General features: G+C 41.5%; 1 protein-coding gene across 1 annotated transcript in view; it reads left to right on the forward strand.

Moving 5' to 3' along the window:
- The first annotated feature begins 15307 nt into the window (after window positions 1–15307).
- The window catches only part of LOC146983453 (immunoglobulin superfamily member 1-like), a 12217-nt gene continuing 9039 nt past the window's right edge, over window positions 15308–18485 (forward strand). Inside the window, exons 1-3 of the mRNA XM_085785542.1 lie at window positions 15308–15389; window positions 17778–18071; window positions 18212–18390. Coding sequence (XP_085641668.1) covers window positions 15308–15389; window positions 17778–18071; window positions 18212–18390 — 555 coding nt within the window. The remainder of the gene's footprint in view (window positions 15390–17777; window positions 18072–18211; window positions 18391–18485) is intronic.

Genomic DNA, 18485 nt, shown 5'->3' on the forward strand with positions numbered 1-18485 from the left:
AATATCTGTACTTAAATTTGCCTTTGATTAACATCAAATCAATTGTGTCATCTAATGGAACAGATAAAAACAATTGGACCGAAGCCCAAGCTAGTTCTTGACACATCAGCTCATGTTTATTCGCTGCTGGAGAAAGCTTGAGAAAGCCGCCACCATGCCTCTGTCCTCGTCTGGAGTAACTTCCCTCTGACATGTGTTGAATATTAGCGCATCTCCTGGTACATTCACATTCGTTATGTATAATATTCTGTATATAGAAAAGATTGTGAAAGAAGTTGTTTGGCAGAGACAGACTGATAGAAGAAGTTATTTTCCTAAATGTACATTTGTATATTGTGTATTTCAGCCATGAAAACGTCATTCTTCCCATTTTCACAATCACCAGACCTCACAAACTTTACCAGCCTCCTTTCTTTCTCCTCACAGACACATCAGGGAAAATTAATGATGCTCAAATCCCCCTCCCTAAATTCAGAAGTGTTAACAAGAATGGCATACTTTCTGTGTAATTGAAAAATATTTTATTTTTTATCATCATACATAGTTAAAGACATATTTAGATTGTTTTCAAATGCAGCGCCAACCTAAAAAAAAACAGTGATACATAAGGCAAGGCAAGTTTTGTATAGCCCATTTTTACAAACAGTTTGTCTCAAAGGGCTTTACACAGCATCATAACAACATCCTCTGCCCTTAGACCCTCACATCCACTGAGGAACACCCAAGAAATAATAAGAGAAACCTCAGGGTGAGCAACAGAGGAGGGATCCCTCACCCAGGACAGGCAGTGCAATAGATGCCGTGTACAGACAAGAAAACAGTTTACAACACGGGATATGGAAGAAACAGGGACTAAGAGCTGAATCACATACAGAGAATGCAGGGAAAGCAGGCCAGCATAATGGGAACACTGGTGGGCAGGCTGGTTTAGGAAGAAATTGATGGGACACATTCAACCAAAGCAAACAGTGATACCTGAAATGCAAACACCCCTCACAAGAGTGATCCTAGCTGGTAAAAACTCACTCCCCCCTACACTGAGGCACTAAAGCTGTAAAGCACTCCTTTTAAAGATAATGAAGAAATGTCATAGTCACTGAGGATGGGTGCCGCCAAAACACGTCTGTAAATGTAAACACTGTATTTTACTTTTACAGTCTGCGTTGCCACTGCCTACGGTCAGGTACAAATTTTGTGATTCCAATTTCACAGTTGTCTTCTCTAATTTATGGTGAGGTAAAGCTTACTCAAAGACTGTAAAAATACAAGGAGGTAAATAAAGTTGTATGATTTTCTTTTATCGTAAAATGCTTGTGTTCATGGTGTTCACTGTAAAAAGAAATGTTGTTGTAATCACATTCTCTCACACAAGTGGCACAATGCCCAAGAAAACAGTGCAACAACAACTAACCCTCCAACTATGTGTTGTGGTTTGTACGCAGCAATGTAAGATCAATATAGCAACAACATTTTAGGGGTTTTTAGACCACGCCCACTCCAGCCGAGGAATTCAAGTCTGAGGCCACACCCCTGACAGCCAGGTGAGTCTCTGTGGCGCAATTGGTTAGCGTGTTCGGCCCACCCAGGGATGTTTTACACTGAAATTTACAAGAACGAACATGTTATCAAGAGAGAGAAATCTATTCTCTGTCATCACAAAGAAACGTATATGCTCAACACGTAGCTATATAGATAAACCAAAACCTATAGAAGCAAGATTACGTTGCTAATTATGTTCACACTCACTCAAAGAAACAAAGAAAGGAAAGGCCGGTGGGTACAGACTAGGGATAACTTGGGATTTCACCCCTCCACCTTCTGATTGGCTGACATGTTGACAACAACAACCAAATACTGCTTGGCAGAGGCAGGGGGAGGGACCTGAACGTCACACGTTAAATACAGTTGTGTTAAAATAAAATAAAATAATAGCAGTCTGACATCACTTGCAAGATAAATCACTGATTTTGTTAGAATTTCAACTTTTTTTTTTCAACTTTTTCTAGAAGGTTTAGTAAAGGTATAGAAAACCAACAGACCCAACAGGCATGACGTGCATGCTGCTGATTCTGTGAAACTGAATCATTTACTGAAAGGGGCGTGTTCAAAAAAATAGCAGTGCCAGGTTCAATTATTGAGGTCATTGATTATGTGAAAAAAATAGGTGTTAAACAGGTGGCCCTTATTCAAGGATCAAGGCAACTGATGCTGCATATGCTGGCTGTGCATTTGTCCTTGAAAAACAGAGTAAAATGGGTCGTTCAAGACACTGTTAAGAAGAAGAGCATTCTTTGATTAAGAAATTAATAAAAGAGGGGAAAACCTATAAAGAAGTGCAGAAAATGATAGGCTGTTCAGCTAAAATGATATCAAACGCTTTAAAATGGCAGCCAAAACCAGAAAGGCGAGGAAGAAAAAGAAAAACAACTATTCGAAGGGATCGGAGAATAACCAAAATGGCAAAGGCTCAGCCAATGATCAGCTCCAGGAGTATCAAAGAAGATCTAAGATTGCCTGTGAGTACTGTAACAATCAGACAACGTCTATGTGAAGCCAAGCTACCACCAAGAAGCCCCCGCAAAGTCCCATTGTTAAAAAAAATACATGTAATGAAGCGGTTACAAATTGCCAAATAACACATTGACTGGCCCAAAAAAGAAATGGCGTAATATTTTGTGGACTGATGAGAGTAAGATTGTTCTTTTTGGGTCTAAGGGTCACAGACAGTTTGTCAGACGTCCTGCAAACACTGAATTCAAGCCACAGTACACCACCATGCTTCACCATAAGCATGGTGGTGCAAGCATCATGATATGGGGATGCTTCTCGTACTATGGTGTTGGTCCTATTTATCGCATACCAGGGATCATGGATCAGTTTGAGTACACCAGAATACTGGAAGTAGTCATGTTGCCGTATACTGAAGAGGAAATGACCCCAAACAAGACAATGACCCCAAACACACCAGTAAGCGTGTAAAAAAAGATGTCAACACTGCTATTTTTTTGAACATTATATTTCTTGACTTTCTGTAAAATATTATCAAATTAAATTACTTTTTCCAATTTTCTTGGTTTGAAATAGAATGTGCAGTGTCCCCAATGCAGTTGTGTTCCTTAAAATACAATTTATTTGAAGAATTTTGAGGTTTACTCACCTTTTTAAACACACTGCTATTATTATGAACATAACTGTATATTTTAAATTTTTGCTTTTCAGCAACTGATCAAGAAAATAAATTGTTGCTATTTAATATTAAGAAAAAACTCCTGCACACTGTCATCACTTACATAGATTTATTGAGCTGGTTTCGGTCCTGACAAAGGTCTCAGGACCAAAACATTGTTCAGCTCAATAAATCTATGCAAGTGATGACAGTGTGCGGGAGCTTTTTCTTATGTTTCTCGACCACGCAGGTCTTCTCCAACACACCTGTCCGTCCATGCCGGTGTACATAAGTTTCAACCTGGTTTTGCTATTTAATATTACAATAATTCCAAATTTATTGTGGGAAATCTTGACTATAGTCTTGTAACTTGCTGTGGAAAAATAGGCTTCTTATTGTGCTCTCGTCTTGAAAATTTTGTCCTTACATACAAAATGAGAGCAGGGGCCACAGGACTGCATGTCAAAGAGAAATATTGAGACAGGATGAGCAGCAAAAGGCAGCAGGTCACACCTGAACCCAGGTCACCAAGTGAAGAACTACAGAGACAAACAGGGCCCTGAAAACTTGAATTTTACAACTTTATATAAATAAGGTAATACAGAATAGAGGTTTTGAGACCCCCAATTATTTATTGAATTAATTAATTAATATCCATTTGTATTTTGTATTCTACCCTATTTGAGAAGAACATGGATACAAGGAGATGTGTGTAAAGTCTGGGATGCTAAGAGAAGTGTAACAAGGCTTTTACAGGTCTTGACACATTTTTCACACACATTTTCATAAACAGTAAAACACAAAAAAACAAACAATGATGTTATTTTTATCATAAGTAAGACGGTATTAAAGTGTTTAATTTATGTTGTGAGTTCATTTATAATAATAATAATAATAACTTTATTTATATAGCAGCTTTCCCAACACAGTTACAAGGTGCTTCACAATAAAACAACCAATGAACAATAATTTAAACAATGAAGTGAGTAAAGTGAATGAAGCAAATAAAAACACAGTAAGATAAAATTCTATAAAATAATACCAACGCAAAATGCTGCCATTGGGGAAGCACAATCATTTGGAAGAGTCGGAGCTCATTGTATTTAACACTACATTTTTATTAAAGCAGAAGTAAGCGATATTTTTGTGTTAATATAAGTCTTAAATAGTTATATCTTCCGACAGCAATCACTTACATAGAGTGTTTGGACCGAAACACGGGTCCTTCAGTCACTCTGCTCTGCTCTGAGCCGAGGAGAAAACCTTTCTCGTATCCTACAAGTTTTATCCAATGAGGAGAGAGAACGGCGACCAATAGATCCATGACGAGGGCGGGGGCTGCTAACTCCATGCTGACAAGACGTTATGGTGCGTTCAAGGCAACCCGTAACTCCTGTTTTTCCGACCTGTGAAGTCGTACCAGTTCGATCTGGTACGAGTTCATGGGTCGGAAGTTACGAGTGGCCGTTATAGTGACTCTCACAGGTAAAACAGGTCGGAAAAACACGAGTGGGTTGCCTGGAACGCTACAAAGCCCTAAGTTGTGACTTGAAGCTGTAATTTACGGTTTCAAAAGGCTGCCTGGAACGCAGCATTAGCCAAAACGACCGGATCGCTTACTTCTGCTTTAAGATTAGATTTGAACTGTCTTCTACTCTCAACTTTTATACGCTTTGATCTTTACTTGGAATGTATTGATTTTATGTCTATCTTTGCCTTTTTCAAGTACAGTAGTTATGGATTTACTCATCTATTGATCATTTACTATCATATTTATTGATTGATACACATAATTAACAGAACATTTAAGAAGATTGGACTCGATGAATAGAAAATTATATATTTTTTAGATGTTTATTATTTATTTGAGGAAATAGGTGGGGGTACCTGGAAGAAACCCAATGGGGACAGTGTGCAGGGAGTACGGCTGTAGCCAGATTTGTCCAGTGCAATTATTCAGGAAATTGTTGATAATTTACTGATATCATCTGTATTAATTGATGTATGTTACTAAGAACAACACAATTAACAGAACAGATGATGAAACTAGACTGGACAAATTGTCTTTTTTTTTTTTGTTATTTCTGTTAGATGTTTAACAAAATAGGTGGGAGAAACCAGAATACCTGGAGAAAACCCAATTGCAACACTGAATCCATTTATTTCTAGCATGAGTGCATCATGCTAGGAGGAGCATGCCAAGTGGAGGCAAGATCTTCGGTGGTCTATTTTGAAGCTGTTGGGGACAGTGTTTGGGGAGTTTGTCTTGACCAGATTTGCCCTGTACAATTATTCAGCTGTATGTTGGTCATTTACTGATATCATCTTTATTAATTGATGTATGCTACTGAGAACAACATAATTAACAGAACAGATGATGAAATTGGACTGGACAAATTGTCTTTTTTTTTTTTTTTTTTTTGTTATTTCTGTTAGATGTTGAACAAAATAGGTGGGAAAAACCAGAATACCTGGAGAAAACCCGATCCCGACACTGAACCCATTCATTTCTAGCATGAGTGCATCATGCTAGGAGGTGTTGTTTTTCATTTTCTAAGTGAAGGCAAGATAATCGGTGGTCTATGTGGAGGCTGATTGGTCCGTGTGCTGGGATGTCTTAATCCATGACCGGATTTGCCCTCAGAGGGGCGAGAGGGTTGAGCGGACGTTGTGGGCAGCTGCATAGGTTTTCCCTGGATCGGGGGGAGAAAGGTCTTTAATTTGTCTTTAGACTCATACTGGGGATTGGTGGATGGTAGTACAATGCGCGTTTGTCTTGATATAGAACCAGTCACAGTTTCCTTAGGGGGGGCTTGGTGCTTCATGGAGACAGGGGGCTCTGGTTTGGCCTTTGATTTCTCCCAAATCTCTAATTTGATGTTCCTCAACTCATCTTGCAGCACAAAATTCTTTTCGTTACAGGTGCTTTGAGAGAGAACATATGCCATAAGCTGTCCCTGTAAAGCCTTATTTTTTTCCTTAAGTTTTCTGATGTCCCAACGACGCTCATGCAACTTCATCAGTGCCTCATCCAACTTGCGCTTCAACTCTTTTTCCTTCTCATTTTCCTCTTTTGGACTGGTTGCCTGCAGGCGGGGTTCCTCTACCTTGGGTTTCTGGTGGAGGTTGCTTGTGCTGTTGCATGATTTGGGTCTTGCGATAGGTGTCTTCAGCATTTGTGTTAGCAATAACCTATTATTTTGCTCAAGGTCTTTCATGCTTAACCTGACAGTCTTGAGTTCCTGCTGTACCACTTTCTCTTCAGTTTTTCGTTTGAGCCTATCGGCTTCCTGGAGGTTCACCCTCTGTTGCTGTGTGAATAAAAGATCTTGTGTGTGTCCTAGCTCTTTCCTCAGCTGGTCCCGCTCTGCTGATACATTGGCCAGGGTTTTCTTTGCCAGGGCCTGGTCCCTATCAGCAGAGGTCGCACAAGTGTCCTGTTTTATCTTTACTTGTGACAGCTGGACTTTCAGTCGTTCCAACTGCTTTTTCGCACAACGATATTTCCTCTCCAACTTGACGATGTTGGATTTCTTTGAAGTGATGTCAGTTTTCTGGAGTTGGATTTCATTAATTAAAATCTCATTTGTTCTCTCTAACTCACAGATTTTGATCTGAGCTGTGGACAAGTTTTTAAAGGCGAGCTCTCCTGTAACCTTTTGAGATGAAATATACATTTTTAGCCGTCCTATCTCATCCTCATATTCCTTCATCTCATTCCTCATGTTAATGATTACCCGGTCTTTTGCATGGCTGAATGCAATGTCTGTTTCATCTAGGTTTTGAAGTTTATGTTTCAGGTCATTGTATTTGTTAACCTCCTCTTCCAGTTTCGTTATGATGAGACGCTGTTTTTCTGACTCTTTTTGCTGACAATCTATTTCCTCGTCTTTTTCTTTACAAGCCTGATTTGCCATATCAGCCCTTCGTTCTGTGTCTACTATTTTGTGTGTTTGCTGATCAAGCAAAGCAGTGAGCTGGCGGTTGTCTCTATGCAATTTATAGTTGGTTGTCTTCTCAAAATCAATTTGTTTTTGGTATTGTTTGATTTGATCTCTCATTTCCATAGCTTTTTTGACTGAGCCCTCAAGTTTCTCTTTTTCCCTCGTAACGTGTCCTATTGTTTCATGTAAGCGTTTAATCTCAGATCTCACATCACACAACTCATATTTTGTTTTGTCATGTTCGGTGTCCTTCTGTCGTACCAGCTGTTTTAGTTCTTGTACTGACTTGCTGGTACATTGTTTGTACCCTGAGAGCTCTTCAACCTTATGATTCAAAGTCGTATTTTTCGCAGCCAGTTGGTCCCTTTCCTCTTTGATTCCGCTGAACTTCTCCAGTTGCTGTTCCATCTGCGTTCGCATCAACTTCTCCACAGAGTATTTGTTCTCGAGGTCCTGGTTTTTTGACTCCAGATTCAGATTTCTCTGCTCTAAATCAGTCTTAAGATGGATTTTCTCGGTCTTTTCCTTGGTATATTTCGATTTGGTCTGCTGTAGGTCATTTCTGAGATTGCTAGCAAGCATTTCTAGTTCTTTCACTTTCTGCAGCAGTTTACCATGCTCAATCTCAATTCTTTTTGCAGAATTTTCATTTTTAATGAAGTTTGCAATTTGTCTTTTCAAGTCCTTGTTTTCGTCAAAGAGCCGTTTCTCATTTTTCTTTGTCCGAGTAAATTCTGACTCTTCCTCACGTGCACTCTTTTTGTCACTCTGTTTTTCACTAGTTTTTGCACTCATTTTTGCGCAAGTGTTATCTTACCTAAAATGAAGTGACTTAGTTTATAGTGTGTTTGTCTGCGTATGCAACTCTGTCTCTGTCTAGACTGCGTGTAGACTGTGTGTTCTACTAGCAACTGAATATCGATTTTTTATACATCTTAACCTAACATTCCAATGATGTCATCATAGTGATGTCATACACTTCAAAGGACAGCTGCCCAAGTAGATTTAACTGATTGGTCAGGGGAAACCCCACATCACTATGATGACATTCCAATTATGTCATCATAGTGATGTCATAAACTTCAAAGGACAGCAGCCCCAGTAGGTTTACTTAGGGAGATTACTCAGATTACTCAGATTGGGCAGATTACTATTTATAGATTACTCAAATGGAAAACCCCACACTGCTGTTACCATGGTTACGAACTAGATTGGAATATACGTTAAATATCCTAATAATTAGGAATGAGGAGTTGATGTAATGACACTGCGCCCCTCATCCGGAGATGACGACATCCTCCTTGTTTAGCCATTTTGAACTTACTGCTGCTTCTACTGTACTACCACAGCAAATAGTTCATTGTTTTTGTTCTAATCTTGTTTCCACTAGCCTACATGTTACATGTTTGAATGAAAAAAACAGCAGTGCTGCCTCGGGGCTCTGTATGGACAGAAATCACCACATTTATATAAATAAATGTTTTAAAATGAACAGAAAAGTCAATATGAAATTTTATTTAATTTTATAAATTAAAATACTTAAACACCCCTGAACTCCCTGAAACATATTGGCATCAAAGCCATATGACACCATAAAGAATGTATCTATAGCCTATCATAAAATACTAACCTGGGAAACTGTCAGTGTCCCCCATATCTAATAAGCCATGATGGTCATAAGCCAATCAATACTCACACTCTAATAGTTAAAGGGAAACTTCGTTTTTTTTTCAACCTGGGCCCTGTTTTCATATGTTTTTCTGTATACATGAGTGATGGATAATAGAGGCGGCTCCAGTATTGAGCAGGACAGGCAGCCTGCAGCCCAGCTAACGCTCTTCACCCGGGCAAGTGGCTCCTGTCAAAGTTTGCTCAATAAACGTGCTTTTTTTTCCCACACTGACAGGCTCAGATAGTTACAATGAGTGTCCGACAACATACTAGAAAGGAGAAATGAACGTATGGCGAACTTTGACAGGAGCCACTTGCCCGGTTGAAGAGCGTTAGCTGGGCTGCAGGCTGCCTGCCCTGCTCAATACTGGAGCCACCTCAATAATTGTATTATCCATCACTCACGTATACAGAAAAAAATATCAAAACAGGGCCCAGGTTGAAAAAAAAAACGAAGTTTCCCTTTAAAGGGATAGTAGCATTTTTTTTTAAAGTGGGGTTGTATGATCTACAAATAGCCCCTATATTAATTGCAGTAGAAAACTCTCTGCAGTCCAAATAAAAACTGTGTTTTTCCTGCACTTTGAAGGGCTGGAAAAAATTATATTATAGCGAACAATGGAACTGTGTAATTTTTTTCACGTAAAACCTCTTTTAGGCCGCGAAAATAGGCAGTTTCTTTGGGTCTATTCATAACACTGTATGTTGTAAACCTCTGGGCAGGGCTATGGGCTGGCGTTGCTAACGGGAGGAGTGCAGAGAGTCTTCTACTGCAATTAAAGTACTTAGGGGCTATTTGTAGATCATACAACCCCACTTTAAAAAAAATGCTACTATCCCTTTAAGTGAATACCAGACAGAAAGAGTGTGTCAAAAATACATCTTGGGACATGTGGTTAGGTTTCACACCTTTACCGTGGACTTGGTGCATGCATGTAATCCTTAGATGACGTGAGTATGAGCCAATGAAAGAGGAAGTCAAAAGAGTAAAAGATCTGTTCTCCTATATCCCCTATATACTCTGCTGCATCAGAACTTCCTTAACTACAACTCAAGTCCCTTCTGCTGCTAAAACAGTCATATGAACTGTCTTATCAGTTTTGTCACTGTCTTGTTGTGTTGAGAATATGGAACTGCTTGGCATTGTCTTTCTGCGTAGGCGACAGTCATGACACTGTTGTGTTTAATAATGAGATCGCTTGTATTTCAGTGACTCCTGTGGTTGGAAAGACAATCACACCATGCCACAGGAAAGTATCTTTAACACATTTTCATGTTTTATTTATTTTATGAAATGTGGCTGTCATTATTTTGTATATCTGTTTCAAACAGACCTGTTGCAAACAAGTTCCTTAAGTGAACATTACATGTTCTGTGTCTGCAGAAACAGTTTTTCTCATATTCAGTAGCCTATAGTCACTTCTGAGGCCAGTTGTATTTTGTTACTTGCCAATGGACCTCTCATAGAATCTCATTGCCAAAAATACTGAATATACTGTATCTTAGTTACCGTATTAGTAGCCTACTTCAACACAAACACACCATCTAAAAAAAATCGAATTTCCTGTCCTGATATTTTTATACTGACATTTCACAGTTGCACCTGCTAGTCTAACCCACTGACGCCAGCATGTTGGGTTTTCTTTGCTGCTGCGCTCCCTGCCTATGCCGTTCATGATGGCTCATGAAGGGCAGGAAGGTGCTCTTCCTGCCTCAGGCTTTCCACGCAAGCGCGTAGAAGAGCAGGGGGTCCCAGAACAGTATCATACCATCAAATAAAACTTATGCAAGTAAATAAATATTATTTTGACATAGTGGTCCTGACAGAACTGAGATTCTTTTATTGGGTCCTAGCCCATGATAAAACAAGATCACCAGCTCAAGCCTGTTGCAAAAAATCTTGGTGCTTGCGTGGTCTAATTTTATGATCTATAAGTTTAAACACACCACAAAACTTCTACAATTATCAACATGAACCTTATAATCATGCCATTATCGTTTTTTCTTTTTATCGTTTCTGTCTTTTATATAAAACAAAGACAGTCCTACGAGGCTATATGCTCTGTGTGTGTTTTTTTTAATGTGTCTGAGTAAATAACACTGAGCTCAAGGTGTGAAGTGCTAGCCCACAATTTCCTCTTTATCTGCTCTCTGCAATATACTGTGAAAAGGTTCATGTCACAGCCACCACACCGCTGTGCAGCCTCTCTGTGTTAACACCAACCCTCCAGAGCCCAGAGTCTCTGGGTCACCTGTGCTGACCAAAATGTTGAAACATCTACCTGGACTGGTTTTTGGTGAGTAATATGCCACTGATTGTGTTAGAGAATCTGTATGTTGTACTCTGTTTATGTATCTGTTGGATCAGGAAAAACAGCATAGATTCAATTAGGGAAAGTAAGCGTTTCAAGTCACGTAATTAATTTTAATATTTTTATTTCCTTTTTTTTTCTTTTCTAAAGGAAATTCATATTTAGGGTCTGGGCAGCAAAGCTGATTTTTGTCTTTGTTTTGATAATTGAATCTTTTACAGTGGTTTCAAAGCTGCCTGCACGACAGTGAATGGCTTTCTCAATTTGTGAAGCCACTATTAAATTTCCACTCAGAGTGATAGATGACAGTCTTTGGTTCCAGAAGTTGTGGGTTCAATCCTCAACTGGTGCAAACTGAACATTATAATGTCAACTGTCTTGTCTTGTCCTGTTTGTTGCTCAGAATTGCCTAAATTTGCCACAAATAGCCCCGACCCAAACCATCGCTGTGCAGCAGTTATAATCTACATTTTGTTACTTAAAGGGATAGTTCAACATTTTGGCAAATTGGCCCATTGCCATAATCGCTATAGTCATAGCAGTAGGTTCATTACCTTTAATTGTAGGTGTAAGCTATTTTCAGTACGGCGGAGCGCAGCAGCTGGCTGCTCAGAGCTAGCTATGGAGGCTAACGGAATTTCTTGGTTTCCCTCATTAAACTCATCAAATTCAACATCCCAAAACTCCACAGCGCTTTTGTAGACAAGTTGTGACCTGCACAACCACCACGCTATGAGATAATGACGGAACGATACGAAACGGAGCCGTTTTCGAGGTAAATTCATACAAAACCGCTGATGCGCGTTGCGTTCAGGGACAGTTTTTCAGCAAGCAGTCTCCGTATTTACCCTGTATTTACCTCGAAAACGGCTCCGTTTCGTATCGTTCCGTCATTATCTCATAGCGTGGTGGTTGTGCAGGTCACAACTTGTCTACAAAAGCGCTGTGGAGTTTTGGGATGTTGAATTTGATGAGTTTAATGAGGGAAACCAAGAAATTCCGTTAGCCTCCATAGCGTAGCTCTGAGCAGCCAGCTGCTGCGCTCCGCCGTACTGAAAATAGCTTACACCTACAATTAAAGGTAATGAACCTACTGCTATGACTATAGCGATTATGGCAATGGGCCAATTTGCTAAAATGTTGAACTATCCCTTTAAAGGACAATTCCGGGCAAGTTCATCTCGGGGCTGTATTTTCCTAACATTTTAAGTATAAAAGAAGGAATATGAAGATTTTCAGTTTAATTGCTCCTGTTTTGCGGTAATTGTGTCTGTCCCCGCATCGCCACGGCAGCGATGAATGGGAGCGGATGGAAGTTCCGCTGCTTAGGCTGTTTACATCCCTCAAAGACGCAATTTTTTTCCACAGACAGCGTCAGATGGCTACTCAAACATGCACTGATAAGTTTATTTACTTCAAGCAAGTCAAGAGTTGATATTCCTGTGTTTATGACACAAACGGGAGCTTCCGACTGCAAGTAAACACCCCGAGCGCGTCAACTTGGGTCTTGCGCAAGACTTTGAATTAGATCTAGTTTTACAAACATGTCAGCTTGCTTCAAGTAAATAAACTTCTCTGTGCATGTTTGAGTAGCCATCTGACGCTGTCTGTGGAAATAAATTACAGCTTTGAGGTCTGTAAACAGCCTAAGCAGCGGAACTTCCATCCGCTCCATTCATCGCTGCCATGGCGATGCGGGTACAGAAACACAACTACCGCAAAACAGAAGCAATTAAACTGAAAATCTTCAGATTCCTTCTTTTAGACCTAAAATGTTAGGAAAATACAGCCCCGAGTTGAATATGCCCAGAAATGTCCTTTAAATGTGAAATGTGTGTAAAATGACTTGCTAAAAGTTGTTTGGGACTGAAGAATGAACTATTTAGCACAAAGCAAAACTATTAGCACAAAGCAAAACTTTACGTATATTTCTCATGTTGGGAACTGACAGGATTCTAAGAAACAGGACTGAGGTTCTGTGGTAAAAAACAAAACAAAAAACACTCACTTTATGTCTGTAGCAATGCGGTTCTTCAGAACAGGAACTACATGTACTTAAACATTTCTAAATGTGTGATGTACTTTTCCCACATACAGTCTCTTTCCTCTTGAAGTCATCTTCACCTGCTACAGGTCAGTCCATTCTGCTGTGTGATATTAAACATGTAACACTGTGTCTTAGGCCGAATTCCGATTCTCCCCTTAGCCCTAGCCCTTCGTTTTGCGCGTTCACATGAAGTGGTAGGGGTGTCTCAATTCTGGTTCAGCCGAGGGTTAGGGGGAAGTGGTAGGGCTATCTCGCCCTCGAAACGGAGATTTTTCAGGGGCACACTACGGACCGAGGGCTATGGCAAGTTTCCCAGAATGCATCTTGCGGCAACCGGCAGCTGTTTTATTTCTCACTGTAGCGCTGTTATTACGTCATTTTGTTAAAGGGATAGTTCAACATTTTGGCAAATTGGCCCATTGCCATAATCGCTATAGTCATAGCAGTAGGTTCGTTACCTTTAATTGTAGGTGTAAGCTATTTTCAGTACAGCGGAGCGCAGCAGCTGGCTGCTCAGAGCTACGCTATGGAGGCTAACGGAATTTCTTGGTTTCCCTCATTAAACTCATCAAATTCAACATCCCAAAACTCCACAGCGCTTTTGTAGACAAGTTGTGACCTGCACAACCACCACGCTATGAGATAATGACGGAACGATACGAAACGGAGCCGTTTTCGAGGTAAATACAGGGTAAATACGGAGACTGCTTGCTGAAAAACTGTCCCTGAACGCAACGCGCATCAGCGGTTTTGTATGAATTTACCTCAAAAACGGCTCCGTTTCGTATCGTTCCGTCATTATCTCATAGCGTGGTGGTTGTGCAGGTCACAACTTGTCTACAAAAGCGCTGTGGAGTTTTGGGATTTTGTATTTGATGAGTTTAATGAGGGAAACCAAGAAATTCCGTTAGCCTCCATAGCGTAGCTCTGAGCAGCCAGCTGCTGCGCTCCACCGTACTGAAAATAGCTTACACCGACAATTAAAGGTAATGAACCTACTGCTATGACTATAGCAATTATGGCAATGGGCCAATTTGCCAAAATGTTGAACTATCCCTTTAAGTTTTAATATTTTTTCATGCGAGAAAGTAGCTGTTTAGATCCCCAATGTGCGGTCGGTTTATCCAAATGACGGCTGTTTAGACGTTTGCTCCGGTGTTTTTCGGATAAGTGAAGCTCCACGTTGGAGCCTCCACCTGTGGAGCAGATCAACGGCTCGTCACGGAGACACCACCCGTCCGGAGAGCTGCTCAGCCGGCCAACCTCCCAACCTCGTCCCGGTAGAAAAGACGACCGCTAATTAACTTACCCGCAGGGTTTTCAAGGTTTACCGCCGCGTAGTTACATTCTTTTTAGGAGATAAATGCTGGTCTCATTGATGAAATGTAACAATTGTCGCATTAATTTGTTTGAATTAAAAGTGAAGCTTCATGTGTTTTGGACACAGGAGCAGCACTGCCTGGGGGATCTTTAGCCTATTAGAAATCACCACATTTACATCAATAAATAAATGTTTTACAATGAACCGATCATTCTTCATTAAATTTTATTTTATTTTATTAAGTTAACGTGGTTCTGAATAGAGGATTTGTGGCAAAAGCTCGTCACGTCTGCTTATGTGAAAGCCAGCAGAGACTACTGATGACGTATGTGATTGTTGAAGTGGTGTCCCAATTCGTAGGGGTTGACTTTCAACCCTACTCCTTGTAGCTCCGTTTCAAGGGCAAGGGTTAAGGGCTAGGGGTAGGGGTAGGGGTAGGGATGAAAAATAGAATCGGAATTGGGCCTTAGGGTGTATTCACACCTGTTTAGTGCGCACCAAATGTTAAAATGATACATTGTTTCATTTTTCAGTTAGTGCGGCTGCGTTCACACCAGCTTTTTGTCACTCGGGACCAAACTTGGAGAGCGTCATGTCTCTATGACTACCGGCTGAAATCTGGAACCACTGATTGATAAAACTTTAATGATGGAGACTCAAGTAGGGCCAGTTGTTAGTAGCTCTGGTCATTTATTTCTATATTGTTTGCATGTATAACTCTGTGCCGGTACTTCCAGCTGGTTTCCGGTTGCGTTCACCCAGCTCGGTCCCGTTAGTTCCCGGCTAAACGTTAAACACGGGCGGACCTCTGCTGCTCGGTAATCAGCTGCTCCGCGGACACAAGGGATGGAGCCGCCCACCTGTCCAGTGTCTGAGTGGACTCAGCGGACACGCACCGACCGGCTGCCCCACTGCTGCCGCTTCGTTTGTGGGGACAGAGCTGCGTAGGACCGGAGCACCGGGCGGTCTCCCCGCTGCGTTAACCCGTTGTCAACGACTACGGGAGCCCTTTTAGCTCAAACGTGTTGAGTTCGCCTGGCAGTTGGCTCGCACCAGAGTGCGGTTGCTTTCACACATCAACTAGTGCGCACCAGAGTTTGGCTGGAGCCGAACCGAGACCACCTCCTCAGGCCGCACTAGTTTTGATGCGCATTAGAGTGCGATGTGCTTTCACAGTGACACTAAATTTAGTGCGCACTAACACTGCAAGTGTAAATTCACACCTACAGTGTTAGTGTGCACTAAATTTAGATCGCACTAAATTTGGTCCCGTTTGGGGACACTGCCGGTGCTCCGGACACTGCAGGTGTGAATACACCATAAGGGTGTGTATTCACACCTGCAGTGTTAGTGCACACTAAATTTAGATCGCACTAAATTTGGTCCCGTTTGGGTCAGTATGAAACGCATGAAACGTATGATCGCACTCTAATGCGCACCAAAACTAGTGCGGCCTGAGGAGGTGGTCTCGGTTCGGCTCCAGCCGAACTCTGGTGCACACTAGTTGATGTGTGAAAGCAACCGCACTCTGGTGCGAGCCAACTGCCAGGCGAACTCAACACGTTTGAGCTAAAAGGGCCCCCGTAGTCACTGACAACGGTTAACGCAGCGGGGAGACCGCCCGGTGCTCCGGTCCTACGCAGCTCTGCCCCCACAAACGAAGCGGCAGCAGCGGGGCAGTCGGTCGGTGCGTGTCTGCTGAGTCCACTCAGACACCGACAGGTCGGCGGGTCCGTCCCTCAGGTCCGCGGAGCAGCTGATTACCGAGCAGCAGCAGCAGAGGTCCGCCCGTGTTTTAACGTTTAACCGGGAACTAACGGGACCGAGCTGGGTGAACGCAGCCGGAAGTACCAAACAGAGTTATACATGCAAACAATATAGAAATAAATGACCAGAGCTACTAACAACCGGCCCTACTTGAGTCTCCATCATGAAAGTTTTATCAATCAGCAGTTCCAGATTTCAGCCGGTAGTCATGGAGACATGACGCTCTCCAAGTTTGGTCCCGAGTGACAAAAAGCAGGTGTGAAACCAACCGCACTAACTAAAAAATGAAACAATGTATCATTTTAACATTTGGTGCGCACTAAACAGGTGTGAATACACCCTTACATGTCTGATGAGTGATATGAGTCTACTCAGTGTTTTGGAAGAGTTCAAATCTATTATGACAGCCAGGACTCACACAGTGGTTTCTAGACAGGGCAGACGGTTGATAAGAGTGCAGAGAGTTGGAATGTGGTACAGCACTGAGTGACCCTAAATTAGCCCACTTTAGTAAAGGAACTGGGAAAATCTGGCTTGATGATGGGGTCTGTTCAGGAAGTGAAAGGTCTCTACTGTAAGTGAGTGTCGGCACAGAGGGTGAAGAGAAACTAATTTAAAAGGCTGAGCTTGTTCAGCTCCTCTCACCCCAAGCCGTGTTCGACAGCTGGATAGTGAGGCCAAACGCAAGAAGGACAGAAGTAAGATACAGTTAAAGGCATACAATAAACATCAAAATAGACAAGGACAAATAGGGAGAGTAGATTAAGTTTAAAAGTTATTTCATTGCATGGTGAAAGCCAGTAAGAAGTGGTAACTTCTGTAGGCTATTCTGAGAGAGTATGAAGCAGGACAGTCATTTATGGCAAAGAGGAAAATACAGTCATCCAGTTTTGGGTAAAGAAGTACACAGTATGTAACAAACACAGTGTGATTGATTGGCTCAACCTTTCCATCCAGAGACTTAACACTATATAAAAATCATTTTTGAAGCAATCGCACATGCATCTAGAGGATATGATGCCAATGACTCGCAGACAGGGGAAACTTTCTGTTACCTTGATTACTATTTCTTTTTTGGAAAAGTACGTATTGTTGAATGATGGTGTTTCTTTCTAGTGAACCTCCCAAAGCCCACTATCTCCAAGAATCCTGTTGGTGTGGTTACCTGGGGTCAGGATGTTGCCATCACCTGTTCCATCTCAACCCAACATTCAGGTGGAACATTCACTCTGCAGCAGACATCAGGATCATTCAGAGAGACTCAAAAATCAAGCTCCAACTCTGCCACTTTCAACATCCGTCAAGTGAACTTAGACAGAGAAGGATCGTACCAGTGTCAGTATCAGACGAGAGTTTCAAGTCGAGACTTCAGCTCTCCTCAGAGTGTCTCTGTCAGACTCTCAGTCACTGGTAAAGAAACAAATACTGTTTCAGATCAGAGATGTTTTGTTCACTTGTAGAAATTATCAATTGAAACTCACAAAATGACAAGAAACTTTAATGTACAGATGTAGAGGCACTATACACTGCTGTAATTTTGTTTTTTCAGTGAGGCTTCCCAAGCCCAACATCTCCACAAAGCCTGCTGGTGTGGTTACCTGGGGTCAGGATGTTGGCATCACCTGTTCCATCTCAACCCAGCATTTAGGTGGAACATTCACTCTGCAGCAGACATCAGCATCATTCAGAGAGACTCAAACATCAAGCTCCAACTCTGCCACCTTCAACATCCGTCAAGTGAACTTTAATAATGAGGGATCGTACCAGTGTCAGTATCAGACAAGGGTTTCCAGTCGTGACTTCAGCTCTCCTTTGAGTGACTCTGTCAGGCTCTCAGTCACTGGTAAAGAAAAAAAAAATCAGTTTGCAATCCCTGTTTTTTCAGTTGTAGAAGCAATCATTATAAATGAGTCAACTTGTTTTAAGATGCAGATGTATATCGTTTCAGAGGCATTATAAACATCTGCAATTTTTTTTTTTCAGTGAAGCTCCCAAAGCCCAGCATCTCCATGAATCCTGTTGGTGTGGTTACCTGGGGTCAGGATGTTGCCATCAGTTGTTCGATCTCAACCCAGCATTTAGGTGGAACATTCACTCTGCAGCAGACATTAGGATCATTCAGAAAGACCCAAACATCAAGCTCCAACTCTTCCACCTTCAACATCCGTCAAGTGAACTTTGACAGAGAAGGATCGTACCAGTGTCAGTATCAGACAAGTGTTTCAAGTCGAGACTTCAGCTCTCCTCAAAGTGACTC

This window comes from Trachurus japonicus, chromosome 8, assembly GCF_045865225.1.
Source record: "Trachurus japonicus isolate A0001 chromosome 8, Traja_1.0".
NCBI classification, from domain to species: Eukaryota; Metazoa; Chordata; class Actinopteri; order Carangiformes; family Carangidae; genus Trachurus; species Trachurus japonicus.